Raw genomic sequence first — 15023 nt, 5'->3', positions numbered from 1 at the left:
TTAAGTTCTAACATCGATTATATAACCAGAAACAGAGACGGAATAAGGGCCATCCATCCATCCCTGGCAACTCGTCAGACAAATGGGCCATATCAATGCCTTACATTCTCAAACTCGTGTCTTATAAATGGAGGAGATGGCAAAACTTTCTATTTATTTTAAATTTCTTATCAAGGTGTTAATTTTGATACGTTACTTTATGCATAGGTAAAAGACAGTATTTACATATGAAGGAAATGGGACGTGAAATCAGCCTGCAAAATTTGTATATGCAATCCATTTTTAGCATTTCAGAACTTTGTGCTTTAAGATAGGAGTTTGAGAAAGTAAGTGCCCAACAACTGCCCCGTGTGTACGTCTACATATACTACATATACGACGACATATATTCCAAAAATATTCTGTATTTATTGTAGTAAAGATAATATCTCTAACTACGGGGGGCTGTTCCATTTGGTGGTGTAAGGAAAAACAGCAAAACATCTAATTACCAAACAAACAGAATCACATTTCAACGGTAATTAAATATGTAATTTTAAAGTTTTCGTCCATTATAGCAAAGCTCAAGTTAAACTGGTCGATTTGAAGTGAAACAATTGACGACACCAGTCAATTGTCACAGCTGTCACCGTAATGATGTGGTAATAATGTAAATGGAATAGTTTCAAACAAATTAAATGACATTTCGTCTATTTCTGGTTATGTACTGGAGGAGTTCTAATCACGTGCATTGCGATAGTTATATGTTATCCGCATTGACTTACAATTATATGGACGTCGGGTCCGCGCTAAAAAGTGTCCGCACTTGTAAGGCGCTAAAATCGTATACAGAGCGCGACACTCCGCTTTAGTCTTCATTTGTTCTACGGACAGCGCGATACTGCGATGACATAACAATTTAAATTTCGAATAGGTTGACTTGGGACATTTTTTTCGTGGTTTTTGTATTAGACCCGTCGTCCATTTATTTGTAAGTCAATGGTTATCCGAGTCAATTTTAACTGCGTGCAAGGTATGCCTAATAATTGTCAGAAAGACATGTACAGTCTAATAAGAAATGTTAATAATTAATAAATGTTTTTTTTAAAGAACAAGTAGGGGCTATGACTGAATTCTAATATGATTTAAGGGTTTTATAATAATGTTCTTTTATAGTTTGTGTGTACAGTGCGCAGTGGTATCAGACCTCGTTTGTATAAATATTGTTCGAGGCGAGCTTACACTTGAAATTCAAGTTATCTAGTTTGTTTAGATCAGTTCAGTTTTATAGCTAATCATTGTAAATATTTTTATTTTTTATGGATCATATTACTTTATTTTTTTATATTATTTACTACACAGTAATGTTTGATTACACTTGTTTTAAATGAGCTGCATGTTTTCTTCACATCAGAATGTGTGCAGTTTAGGTTTGCTTAAGTGCCGTTACAAATGCAGGCAAATGAATAGCTTCATGAGTTTATTATCTATGCTCAATATTAGTTTTATGAACAGCAAGGGCTCCTTGTAAAAAGATTGTATATAATCTATAAAGATTGCAATAAATAGCCAATTTCAACATGGAGCTATTAATACAATTTTACCCGAGAAGACGTTAATATTTTATCTGAAGAATGCTTCGGAAAAATGAGTTTCACTTTTTCAAAATTCTCATACATGTGATGTTTCATTATACCATTTATAGTGAGGCAAGTATTATAATCATTATTGGTAAGATCGAATAAAATTGTTGGCTGTGCCGGTTAGTGTAGCAATGATTGAAATATAGGTAGCACTTGTGATTACTTTGGCTGAATTGTTAACATTTTATAAAATGACAATTTGTTTCAGATAAATTGTGCTCTGCTAGGCCCCAAAATATTACTATATAAAGTATTATTAGCTATTAACAAAGCTTTTCGACAAAACATTCAGCTTAAAATAATCATGACTTATTAATGGGGTAACAACGGCTAACATCTTAATTGTGTCGTTCCAAATTGTAAAGGTTTGCGTCAATACCTAAATCTATGTCAATCAACTGCAAAAGTACATTATAAATATTGTAAGTATTTTACTATCATATAATAATAGCCTTAGTTGTTTTTTTTGTACCAATCATAATCCCTGAAAGCTGAAATAAATAAATATGTCAAAATTATTTTTAGATATTTTATTTTCATTCTGCTTGGAAAAGAGGATTAAATTGTTTCTCTTTTGGTGGAGGAAGGGGCATAAAAGTCAAACATAGTAAACAAAGACAAGTGAAGAACAAAAATTTATAAACTTAGATTCATATTTTTTTATTTTTACCACACTGTTTACATGAAAAATTTGAGTAAACATCCACAAAGAGCACCCAATGATGTAATCATTGACTTACAAATAAATGGACGACGGGTCTAATACAAAAACCACGAAAAAAATGTCCCAAGTCAACCTATTTAAACATAGTGACATGTAAAGGAATATGAAAAAGTTTAAACGTTGAATTTAAATTGTAATGTCATCGCAGTACTGTCTAATTTTGCTTGCTTCGCTGTCAGTCGAACAAACAAAGACTAGAGCGTGAATGACGCTCGATTTTAACGCCCTGTAAGTTCGGACACTTTTTAGCGTGGACCCGATGTCCATATAATTGTAAGGCAATGGATGTAATCAACAATTTTTTGATAAGATTGACTTTTACGCCCTTTCTCCTCTAAACTATTGACTTATCATATTGTCATTGAACAAAATTGCAAAATTTATTTTTTATCAGTTTGAGCTACTTCAGATATACTGAAAAGTAATAAAAAATTTAATACTAAAAATTTGACCTAGACCCAAAACTATAGTCAGTATTTTTTTGCAAAGGTCTTTGTAGAGGGTGTGCCAATAACTTTGCTATACAATCATGAATTTTCGTGGCGTTTCTTGATACTTCGTAAACATAAGAGTAGCCGTCATCCAAATCTTGCAATGCATCATATATGTCTTCACATTTGTACAGTGCGCAGTCTTCTTCGTGTGCTAATAAGATGTCAATGTAGAAATACATCTGTTTCTTCAAAGATATGAAGTACGGATCTTCTTGGGGTATCAATGGTAAACAACTAGACCGTCCATACAACACTATCATTCTTACAACATAAGGTGGCGGCACAATGCATTCCGATTGCTTATACTCGGGTATTTCAATTTTTTGCTTCAAAATCTGAATTACTTTCTTAAAATCAAAAGTTTCTGATGTGCCCTCCTCTGGGTTTATATAATCTATAGTGTTGATTATCTCTTTTAAGTTATTTGTAAAGTTATGAAGCCACAACGCCTCTGTATCTTTCATAGCCAGTAAGGCAAATTCTGTATGCCTGTTAATAGCATGTTTTGAGTACAAAAAGAAGTCTAAGACACGCTTAAACATATTGATTGGAGTAAACGTAGTGCCGTCGCCGAGACGGTATAGAGAGTTCGGGTTGTCATGGCAGATGTCCAAGCAAAAAACTATGTGCTCTGGTACATTTACATTGGGCAAGTTTGGTTTCTGAAAGTTTGCAATTACTTGTTCTTGTAAGTCTGTGTAGTCTTCGGCATCCTGCGCGGGTGGTTGTGTATTCCTAGAAAAAACAAATAAGTTAAAATAAAACTTCTGAATACAAGTAACACAGTTGTCTTTATAATTAATACTTACTCTGAATCATGGGACTCCGCATTAGAGTTTGAAGATGTTAACATATCTGGAGAATCCATTATGTACCGTGGTGTGAACACAACACGAAAGTAGAGAATTGAGAAAAAATAAATTAGCGAAAATTGTTGGTTCGATTCAGCTTATTTAGCTTTTATGGCAATAATAGGAATAAATTATTATCGCTACAAACAAAATCTGTATTTCGTTTCGTTTATGAAGCACGTAAGAGAATTACCACACTTCTAGACACGGTATCGCATTAAGCCGGTCAGAAAAATGTTTTATGCTCACGAAATAGGAATAGGAGCGAAAAACACGTTGTGTTTTTTGTGACGGGCGGCGGTTCGAGCAGGAGCAAACCACACGGCATTTATTTTACTCTTATTACATGGATACGAAGCTTTTTCTGTTCGGCTCAAGCCAAATTCGTATTAATAAATGTGGTGACTCCCTTAATGTTCAAATCGAGCTAATGTCAATGTCATAATGACAGTTTTATCGTGCTTATTTTTATCGAATTTTCCCTATGCTGCGATATTAAAAAGAGCAACACAAATCATACGGATTATACTGGTCACTTTACTTATTTGAATAACATTTACGTTCTAGTATTCAATTTAACTACAACGTCATCTGCTCGTCAGATTAACAAAATTGTATTCGTTGAAAGAAAATTTCATGTGGTAATTTATATTATTATAATCCATGTTAAAATAAACCAGACAATGGATGATTATGCAGCAGAACAAGCTAGTGAGGTCGAAGCACTGGACTCGATTTACTATACGGATATGCAAAGTACGTATTCACCGGCTTCACCAAGCATGGCACGAAGTGCAACCTATTTTAACGTTATTTTATGATAAATCTGTATGTGTTACAGTGTTAGAAACAAGGCCGTTCCATAAGTTCGCGATATCTATAAAGTCCGAAGGGTTCGACGAAGGCGATGGACTGGCGTGCAAGTTGATATTCACGTACACTCCTAAGTACCCAGATGAGGGGCCTATCATTGAGATAGATGACAAGGATAGCTTCGACGATGCTTTTGATAAGGGGGAGCTACTCTCGCATCTGTATAAAGAGGTAATTGGGTCAAACTGAAGCGAAGGGAGCACTATGGAAACGAGACTTAGAAAATTTTTGACTCTCGCTCTTAAAATGTTATTGTAATTTGATGGTTGTTTCAAGTAGAATTTTTTATTTATTTACATACTAACTTATTTAACACAGAAACATTGTATGACATGCATGCTTATTATTAAATTACTTATTTGTTATTACTTAAATTTGTTGACTATACTTTCAGGTTGTCCTAAGACATAGGCCTCTTCCAGAGATTTCCATTTCTCCCTATCCTATCTCCAGCAACATATTTAAAATTGTCTTCCCATATAAAGTATGGTCTCCCTTTCTACCTTTTTCTATCTCTCCTGGGTACCATTCCACAACATTCCTTGTCCACTTATAAATTTTTTCTCTCATCATGTTTCCAATGCCATTTTTGCTGTTTTATTATTGAATTGAATTTTTAGTCTTTGATTTATTTTTAATTGTGGTTAGTTTGACTTTATCTTTCAATTTTTATGTTGAGCACACTTCTTTCCATAGTATTCTGACAAACATCGAGTCTTTTGTAATGTTTTTAGTAAAGCAACCATGTCTGGTATCCATATGTGGTCACTAGTACAATGCACATATTTGAATTCGATTTTGTATCAATTTCTTTTGAATTCAGGACTTCTATGAGTGACCAGAATTTCGTCCACGAATTTGTGACTCTTTCAATTTCTTTGTCTGTTTGTTCCTTTGTGGATATTATTTGGCCCAAGTATTTGTCCACATATTCAATTTTATTTTTCAGTTATCGCAATCGGTTCTTTAATATTGTTTATCATCAATTTTGTTTAGCTGGTCTTCATAGTGAGTCTGACTTTTTTGCTTTCCATGTCCAATTGTTGAAGAATAGTTTGTAGCATTTTTTGGGACTTTGGCCAAGTGTATAAGGTCATCTGCGAGTCTCAAGTGGTTAAGGTGTACTCCATCTATACTCAAGCCATATTTCTCCCAAACCAGGTGTCTAAATATACTTTCCAAAGCAGCAGAATATTTTGGGCGATAGAGGATCCCCCTGACGGACACCCTTTCTGATTTGGAATTACTTTCCCGTAGTCCTAGCTGTATTTTAGCCTTACTCTTTTTATATATTACTTGGATTAATCTTATATATTTCTTTTGTACTCATTGTTCAAGTAGAATATACCTAAATAAACACTTTATTGTTATAATTTTTCTTATATAATAATTATCGAGAAATTTGGCACAGAGAAAAATCAGCACAGAAAAAATTCAATTAATTTTTAAATTTTGACAAAAAACATTATTAATGCTTGTTTCAAGTAGAGTAGACCTAAAAATACACTTTTTCTTCTTATAAATTTTTCTCTACATCTGATATTTTTTGAGGAAATTGGTTAGAAAGGGCTTGAACGAACTCTGAAACGCGAACAAATGGGCTTCTAACACGCTCGCTTAGTTCGCTCTGCTCGTGCTGCTCTTTCATATAATAACCTAACCCAATTTTTTAAATGCAAGGCCTGACAGTAAAAAAAAAAATTTTCACGATAATTATCGTCTGTAGACAAAATATTATAACAATAGAAAATGTTTATTTAGATCTATTATACTCGAAACAAGCTTTAAAAACCATTGACCATATTTTTTTCCCTGCCCTGTTTCCATAGTGTCCCCTTTTGTTCAGGCCAACCGGTAATTATTATTATATTTTTCTCGAATATCGATAAAGATTTACTCAGGGCCAAAATATCGGTTTCCCCCGATCCTGCCATAAGTTGATAGCCAATATCCTATTGCAGATCTTATTTCATACTCAAGTAGAACACAAGGTTAAGGTTTTCTTGAATGAAAGTGAATGTCTTAGACATCAAAATCATTCTTAACACTTTAGGTCGCCTTCAAACAAGATGCCACTGTGGCGCGGCAGCCACGCGTTGTAGGTTATAAGAATTTTTAGTTCACTAATTGTGACTGTAAAAGTGTCGAGCGCATGTCACGACAGTGGCACTGCTGCAGTGCAAAATTCAAAATTATCTTTAGTTCATAAGTAAGCAAATTACACTTGAAATTGTCATATTGGTTAAACTCTACTGCTAATTCATAAGGCAAATTCCCCTGAGAAGATTAAGCAAGAAACTCTAGGGGTTCCTCTTTGTAAATATTCATTTGAATACCTTTATCATTTACAATATTTATTTCAAACATCTTAGATTGAGAATACCTGCAGGAGCTAAACGGGCTATTTACGTATTATATTATAAACGGAAAATTTGGAATATCAACGGCGAGTGCTGATGGTTCGGTGTTGTTTTAGTTATAGTTTGTACGTTGTTTTTTTTATATACTATATTTTTATGTATTATTACGGATATATTTATTCAATTTAATATTGTATTTTATTTTTGTGTTCATTAATTGAACATAATAATATGGATGTTACTTTAGGGATAAATGATAGTTTTTATTCGTGCTCCTCATCTCCAAGCCATTTTCTTAGTGCTGATGACAGTAATAATTCCATAGCTTTGACTCTGCATGATCAGTTATCTTCAGCCTTCTGCAATATCCCCAAAAATTTCAATGTTGTTCATATCAATGCTCAGAGCGTCTTCTCTCACTATTCTGGCCTTCTTGCTTCTTTCATTGATTCTCCTGTTGACGCTATTCTTATATCAGAAACTTTTCTAAAACCTTCTCTTCCTTCTACTCATTTCAGTCTTCCCGGGTTTAAGCTCGTTCGGAATGACAGGACGGGTAAAAGTGGTGGAGGGGTGGCAGTATATCTGCGAGCTGATATTCAACATGTTGTTGTTGATGCTTCTCCTAACTTATATTCAAACTCCGCGGAGCACCTATTTTTAAACATTTCCTTGCATCACAAGAAAGTGCTCCTTGCAGTTTTTTATAGCCCCTCCCTTAATATCGACTACTTTCAGTCCCTTGAATGTCTACTCTCCAACCATTCTCCTTCCTTTGATCACACTATTTTAATGGGTGACTTTAATACGTGTTTGCTAAAAATTGACACTCGTGCCCATAAATTACTTTCTCTAATTTCTTCTGTCAACTTGCATATTTTACTTTTGTCTGCTACTCATCATTTTCCCAACTGCATTCCATCTCTTCTTGATTTTATGATAGTCTCGTCCCCTGAGCATTGTGCTTCCCATGGACAGTTCTTCTGTATTTTCTTATCATGATCTTTTCTTTCTCTCGTATAAAATTCGTTTTCCTAAGTGTAAGTCGAAATTTCGTATTCTCCGAAATTTCAAGGCCATTGATTTGGAGGCGCTCAAGAGTGAGGCGGGTGATATTGACTGGACTCCTGTGTTGGACTGCGTAGTTATGGATCAGAAGGTAGCTTTGCTCAATGAAATTATATTAAGGCTTTAAGATCGTCATGCGCCTTTAAAACGGGTTAAAATCAGACATGCACCTGCCTCCTGGTTATCATAAGATATTAAGATCGCTATGGCTCTCAGAGATAAGGCGAAACGACACTGGAAGAGGCTTCCTACAAATGACAACCTGCCTCGTTTTAAATACCTGCGTAATCGCTGTCGTCGCTTGTGTAGAGATGCTAAGAGACGGCACATTCACGATAACGGTGAGAAATGCGATTCCACTCAGATCTGGAAATTCCTAAAGTTCATTGGGATTGGTCGTTCCACTGCTTCTGGTGATTCGTCCCTTCCTGATCTTAACGCGCTTAATAGACATTTTTCCCTACTCCCGTTACTTTGAATAAGCATCGTACCCTTCGCATTTTAGCTGACTATACTTTACCGGCACACACAGTAAAGTATAGTAATGTAAAGTAAAGAGGTAAAGAGGTACATACTTCTTTCTCCTTCCGGACTGTTACCGGATGTGAGGTCAAAACCCATAATCTCTCTATTTCTTCTACTGCTGTTGGCAATGATGATCTCAATTCCCGTATGATTAGCCTCATACTCACTGAACTTGTCCCTATCCTTACTCATGTTTTTAACTTCTCTTTAGAAGCTAGTTCTTTCCCTTCTCAATGGAAACTTGCCCATGTTATACCTTTACCCAAAACGTCTAACCCTTCTTGCCTTTCCGAATTCTGTCCCATCTCCATTCTCCCATTTCTATCCAAAGTCCTCGAACACATTGTCAACAAGCAGTTAATGTTGTATCTTTCTTCTAATAAGCTGCTTTCCCCGTTTCAGTCAGGTTTTCGTTCTGGCCATAGCACTGTGACTGCACTATTGAAGGCAACATGATATTCGCCTCGTAATGGACAATGGTCTTCTCACTTTGCTTATACTTCTGGACTTCAGCAGTGCTTTCAACTGTGTCGATTTTGACGTATTGCTTGCTTCTCTTCGCTCTTTTAATATTTCTCCTTCGGTTATAGCTTGGTTCGACTCCTACCTCAGAGGCCGATTGCAGTGTATTCGCTCTGACGAGGCTTCCTTTGATTGGTGGGACTTAGTTGCTGGCGTTCCTCAGGGTGGTGTTCTTTCCCCTCTCCTTTTCTCTGTTTTCATTAACTCTGTCACTTTTGTGCTGTCTTCAAACTTTCATCTCTATGCTGACAATTTGCAGCTATACCGCAGTTTTAAAACGTCTGATGTCATTACAGCCGTTGAAGCGGTTAATGTTGATTTACGAAGCATCGCTCATTGGGCTGAGTCTTTTGGTTTATTGGTGAATCCCAAAAAGTCGCAGGCTATGATTGTGAGAAGTGGGTATATGCGTGGCATATTGCATCCAGATTCTGTCCCACCTATAGTGTATAATTCCACGCCTATTGCTTATGCTTCTACTGCAACTAATCTTGGCTTGCTTTTAGATCGTAATTTGGTTTGGACTCCACATATTAATGAAGTCAGTCGTAAAGTCCATTTCTCCTTGCACTCACTTAAGCGCCTCCAAAACGTTTTACCTTTAAAAACCAAGATATGTTTAGTCCAAACACTTATTTTACCCTTGTTAGACTATGCTGATTCCTACCATTTGGATGCTACTGAAGAACTGCTAAATAAGCTTGAACGACTGCAAAACCTATGTATAAGGTTCATCTTTGGGCTTCGTAAATATGACCGAATTTGACATTTCCGCAGTCAGCTCAAATGGTTTCCCATCCGTCTCCGCAGGAATTTGTATATTGTCTCCAATCTTTACAATATTTTACATAACCCTGTGTCTCCCGGGTACCTGAAAGAACGTTTGAGCTTCCTTAGGTGCCAGGATAAACCTTGTCGCTCTCTTGTTAGGTCCCAGTTATCTTTTCTATGCTTCAATTCCGGTTTCTATTCTCACTCCTTCACTGTTCATGCGGTCAAACTTTGGAATGCACTTCTTATTACTGTTCACGAAAGTAAATCGTTAGCTGTTTTTAAAGTGAGAGTTAAAGAGCATTATTCCATCCATATCTTAAGTATTATATTATAAAATATGTATTTATCTAAGTATTTATATAATTTATTACAATTTAATATTATTATATTATTTTTTTTTGTTCCTTGTTTTGTTGTGCACATATGCCGTTCTTTTAGTTATAGTGTCCTGTATTTAGGTCTGCAGGAAGAAATTTCTATTAGAAATAAGCAGAACCTTTTATTTTTAATTTCCCTTGTATTCTTTGTGACTTGTTGTATTTTTCCTGTACAATAAACTATTAAATAAATAAATCAAATAGGATCTTATTATAGAAGCGCAGACATTGCCCCATAAATTAATTTGAGTTTTCATGAAGACAACTGTCAAGGACAGGTAGTTAATTTTTATTCCTTGTATTAATGTTATGTCTGTCACTATTTTTTATAAAATAAAAATAACCTCTTTAGTGTTCTCCCCCCATATTGTTACTCTATGTAAATGTATCCACTTAAATAACATATATTTGTCTGTCATAAATGTTGTCTTTTGTTTTACATTCTCAACTGAGTACTCCCGTGGTCCAACTTACCAACACCGGTTAATGTCCTATTAGAGCTTAGCGAAATTTTTTTTTTGTTTCGTTTTTTTTCTTTCAACCGTGACATTGGCAAAATCATCATTTCTCATAATGATGGAGCCATAAAAATAAAAAGTGATAGTGAAAATAATATTTTTCTTAAAATAAATAACTTTCATAAATGTTCTGTGATGCTAGTGTAAGAATGGTAATTTCAGATTTCAATCGCGTATATTTGTTTTTTCAAACAAACCGACGTTTCGGGCCCTTTACAGGTCCCATGGTCACGGTTGACTGAGGTGGTACAATCTTCAACCAGTTATGTCTAATATTGATTTTCCCCTACCACCACCCTATTTTTAAACTATAGTTATAATAGTCATTAATTAAATACCTTATTTTTAATTTTACAAAGAAAACATTCCAATTTACGCTACATTATGTTTTACAAATTATTTTATTGAATGAATTTTTATTAAGTTCAATTTATTATTAATTAATAATCGAAATTAGAATAAACTAAAACATATTAATTAGTACTGCAGTCTTGTCTGTTTGGGATTTTTCATTAGAGGAAATACTGGATCCCAAACCGGTGGTACGGAGAAACGATCTTCCCTGTTGAAATTAGGATGTTTTTTAATTTCAATGGCCTCTCGCAGCATCCTGGGTAGATAACGGACTTCTTTTGCAAGGACCTGGGGATTGTCAAACTTCATTGAATGAGTAGGTTTATCCATGACATGCTCGCAGACTGCAGACTTGTTTACGCGACGATGTTTGACATCAGCTATATGTTCTTTGACGCGGGTACAAATACTTCGCTTTGTTTGTCCAATATAAGAGAGACCGCACTCACAGTCAAGCTTGTAAACTCCTGCATCCTATAAGGGGATGTTTGAAAAAACAAATATACGCGATTTAAATCCGGAAAAATAGTTTCATTTCCTATGTGTAACAATCGCGAAAACCTAAGAACTCGAAATTATAATATTAATATTAATTAAAGGTAATTTCTTAATAAAGGTAATTTCTTTAAGCTCATCTCTCAAAGGCGCTTCTACAAGTGTCTAATTTGATGGCACCCTTACGGTCAGTGTAATTGTGTCTTCAGGACCATTATTATTGCTTTAATGTTTTTATTTACAGTCATTGAACAACCTAGGCATGGTGATGGTGTTCACATTGGTGTCAGCGGCACAGGAGTGGCTCAATGATAAATGGGACAGTGTGAAAAAGGAGCGGGAGTCACAAATTCTTGCTAAACAGAGGGCTGACGAGGAAGCAGAGTTGGTAAGAGAGAATAAGAGAACATGGGTTGTATTATTTAAATTTTTTTTATTTTATTTTTTTATTAAATAATTAATACATAGGCGGTTTGTCCCAAAAGTATCCGGCCTATTAATCATAATCCGGTTCATGGTATCCTACAAAGTAATCTCTGTTCGACTGAACAACACTCTCCCACTAGTGCTTCCACATCCCGAAGCAGTTACGGAAGTCGGTTTTCGGAGTAGCCTTTAGTGCACTCGTCGCTTTTTTCATTTGTCTCTTGTGCCCTCAAACCGACGCCCGAAAGCGGAAATTTCTATTTCAAAAAGCAGAAAAAGTTACAGAATGGCTAATTTTCCCAAGAATGTGATTGAAGTATGGAAAAGGTATTTATTTATTCGTTCATTCACATCAAGCAACTAAGGGCCGTATTCTAGAACTCTACTCAATGGTCAAGTCAGGATTGCAATTGAAACACAAGCACTGGAAATACGATCCTAATGGCAGGGACTTGAGTATGATTTCGAGTGCTTTAAACCATACTCAAATCCTGACTTGAGCATTGAGGAGAGTTCTAGAATACGACTCTGGGATTCATATATTTTTTTTATAATATCGAATGACGGGACGAACAAGTCGTGCGCCTGATGGTAAGGTACACGCCTGTCCATAACAGTTGCAGTGCCACTCAGCTCTTTAAGTCGCAAAGATCTGAGGCGCACTGCCACTGCGCCCGTCGCCCTAAGATATAAGTTGACAAGTCCGATATGATAGTAATTTCACCAGCACCCTTACCTTCTAAACCGGAACACAGTAATACTGACATTACTGCTTTGCGGCAAAAATAGATAAGGTGGCAGTACTTCCCTGGACGAACTCTTTCACAAGGAGCTCTTCTGCTACTAAAACTATGCTCTGGCCATACAGAGGGGGTCGCGCAAACGTTCCGAGCGCGGGAATTTTTGTAATGTACAAGTTCATGTGAACCGTGCCACACTGAAACGCACAGCCAGCTCTGTGTGGCCAGAGCATTAAGGATCAACATACATTAATATAATATTTAAAAAAATAAGTAACTAATCTACACTAAGGGTCGTATTCCAGAACTCTACTCAATACTCAAGTCAGGACATGAGTATTGCAGTGAGCACTCAAAATCATACTCAAGTCCTTGCCATTAGGGTCGTATTTTCAGTGCTTGAAATCATACTCAAGTCAGCATTGAGTATGCTCAAGTCAGGATTTGAGTATGGTTTAAAGCACTCGAAATCGTACTCAAATCCCTGCCATTAGGGTCGTATTTCCAGTGATTGAAATCACACTCTGATCCTGACTTGAGCATTGAGTAGAGTTCTCGAATACGGTCCTGAGTGTGTTTGTCGGCGACGTGTAGCGCAATCGTGTGTCAGGAAACCTGCCTCGGATCGCCAATATACGACACCCTTCGGCCAAAACTTTTTATAAATCCTTATCATAAAAGTCATATTACGATAGTCATCATATCCGGGTTTTATGTCTAGAGATAATCAGCGTCATGAAATAGTTCTCCCTCTCCTTGTGTCTATTGCGTAACTAAAACTTTTTACGACCTTACCGTGAAATAATAATTTTCTATCTTCTTTCTATCTTTCTTTTTGATAATTTTTTATATTATTAACTCTTTCATGCATAATTAAATAATTTTTAATATGATCAGACAGAAAGAAAAAAAACTTTTTGAAGGCGTACTTTTAATCAATCGCTTAATAAATTTAATAAATAACACTTTTATGTATATTGTGAAAGTTTTATCACTTATTCCTTCAATATTCATTTGAATCACTTCTTAAAAGTAAGCGTTATTATTCTAATGTATATGGAAAGTTAAACATGACACGGCGCTGTAAAAAATCATTTATTCGTTCAATAAAAACTTTAGTTATCGATGAGAAGATCAAAATTTAAATTACAATGAAACAAGTATCCTATCCCAACACGACAAGGCGCGCTATTTTCGCATAAGGATACCAAGAAGTGTTTCAAATTATAATTTCGGAAATTTAATTAAAAGTAAAAAAAATGTTTATTTGCCAGCTAACACACATTTTATAACCAAATTTCAATAACATTTTCCATTCAAATAGCGAATATCGCTAATCCCCCGCCAAGTCACTTGTCACGTATTGCCGTTAAGAGGCGCCATTAACACACAATTTGGAAGTCAGTTGGCGAAGAGCGACCCACAACACAAACTTTTTTAATGGAAATAATAAAGGTTCTGAAAAACAAATAAAATTGCAGCGAATTGTGACTAACTGTTATACTAACTAAGCTGCGTTAAAAAGAGTTACTAAAAAATAAACACAAAATATACCGACAAAATTATTTATATTTAGCAATCAATCAAGAGCTTGTTGTATAGTCTAAGAAAAAAAAACTATACTTCCGAAAGAAATACTAACTTACCGAAAATTCATATATTATTCTATAAAAACATTTTCACCACACTGTAGGAGCTTGTTTAATTTGTATTATTATTTCATTAGACACCAAGTGTTGTTAATAACATTTTACAGTTTCACTCAATTTTCATTGTAGAAAAGGTTTGAAGGCACAAGGGTGACAGTAGAGTCATTCCTAGCGTGGAGAAAACAGTTTGAGGCAGACATGGGCATCCCAGCCAAGAGAGAAAGGGAAGCCAAGGATAAGAACAAATTGACTGGCAGGGAACTCTTCATGAGAGATAATACACTCAATGAATCTGACTTGAAGTTCTTGGAGGATGGTGAGTAGATCTCTGATTGCTTTACACATTGTTTAATAACAGTCATTTGAGTGATTATCACTAATATCAGGCTTCTTACCACGGTATGACTTCTTTTTATTTTCCCGATATTTCGGAACGGTTTCACGCTCCATGGTCACGGGTTGACTGGACGGGGGCAGATGACAGCTTTAAGAGCAGACATATCTGTCTAACCTCTTCCGCTGTCGACGACTACCTTCATCGCGATTTGTTATGCCGTTACCATTGTCACTCACTTTTTTTCACACAAACCACACTCACTGTATCCACACGCGAAACTGAACTCGAGGTGTTTTTGTTATTATTAATGCACG

The 15023-nt window shown here is 35.6% G+C and overlaps 2 protein-coding genes across 2 annotated transcripts; one reads left to right on the top strand and one right to left on the bottom strand.

Moving 5' to 3' along the window:
• Positions 1–2571: 2571 nt before the first annotated feature.
• Positions 2572–3801, bottom strand: LOC113231701 (BRISC and BRCA1-A complex member 1-like). Its single transcript, XM_026466169.1, has 2 exons — positions 3650–3801; positions 2572–3575 (listed from the first exon to the last, which is right to left on the bottom strand). The coding sequence occupies exons 1-2, from the start codon at positions 3706–3708 to the stop codon at positions 2786–2788; spliced, it is 849 nt and encodes a 282-aa protein (XP_026321954.1). The 5' UTR covers positions 3709–3801; the 3' UTR covers positions 2572–2785.
• A 502-nt stretch (positions 3802–4303) lies between these two features.
• Positions 4304–14696, top strand: LOC113232081 (RWD domain-containing protein 1). The gene is made up of 4 exons (XM_026466708.1): positions 4304–4447; positions 4533–4735; positions 11802–11945; positions 14502–14696. Exons 1-4 carry the CDS (start codon positions 4375–4377, stop codon positions 14694–14696), a joined length of 615 nt encoding a protein of 204 aa, XP_026322493.1. The 5' UTR covers positions 4304–4374.
• The last annotated feature ends 327 nt before the right edge of the window (positions 14697–15023 follow it).

Source organism: Hyposmocoma kahamanoa, unplaced genomic scaffold (genome assembly GCF_003589595.1).
Source record: "Hyposmocoma kahamanoa isolate Upper Pololo Valley unplaced genomic scaffold, ASM358959v1 66, whole genome shotgun sequence".
In the NCBI taxonomy this organism is placed as follows: Eukaryota; Metazoa; Arthropoda; class Insecta; order Lepidoptera; family Cosmopterigidae; genus Hyposmocoma; species Hyposmocoma kahamanoa.
The sequence above is the reverse complement of the archived record's forward strand: the minus strand, read 5'-3'. Positions and strand labels throughout refer to the sequence as shown.

Bases quoted from the DNA above. Each gene is read 5' to 3' on its own strand.
- LOC113232081 (XM_026466708.1), top strand. From the start codon at position 4,375: ATGGATGATTATGCAGCAGAACAAGCTAGTGAGGTCGAAGCACTGGAC. The intron at 4,448-4,532 runs GTACGTATTCAC...TATGTGTTACAG, and splicing joins TTACTATACGGATATGCAAA to TGTTAGAAACAAGGCCGTTC. The intron at 4,736-11,801 runs GTAATTGGGTCA...TTTTATTTACAG, and splicing joins TCTCGCATCTGTATAAAGAG to TCATTGAACAACCTAGGCAT.
- LOC113231701 (XM_026466169.1), bottom strand. From the start codon at position 3,708: ATGGATTCTCCAGATATGTTAACATCTTCAAACTCTAATGCGGAGTCC. The intron at 3,576-3,649 runs GTAAGTATTAAT...TGTTTTTTCTAG, and splicing joins GCGGAGTCCCATGATTCAGA to GAATACACAACCACCCGCGC.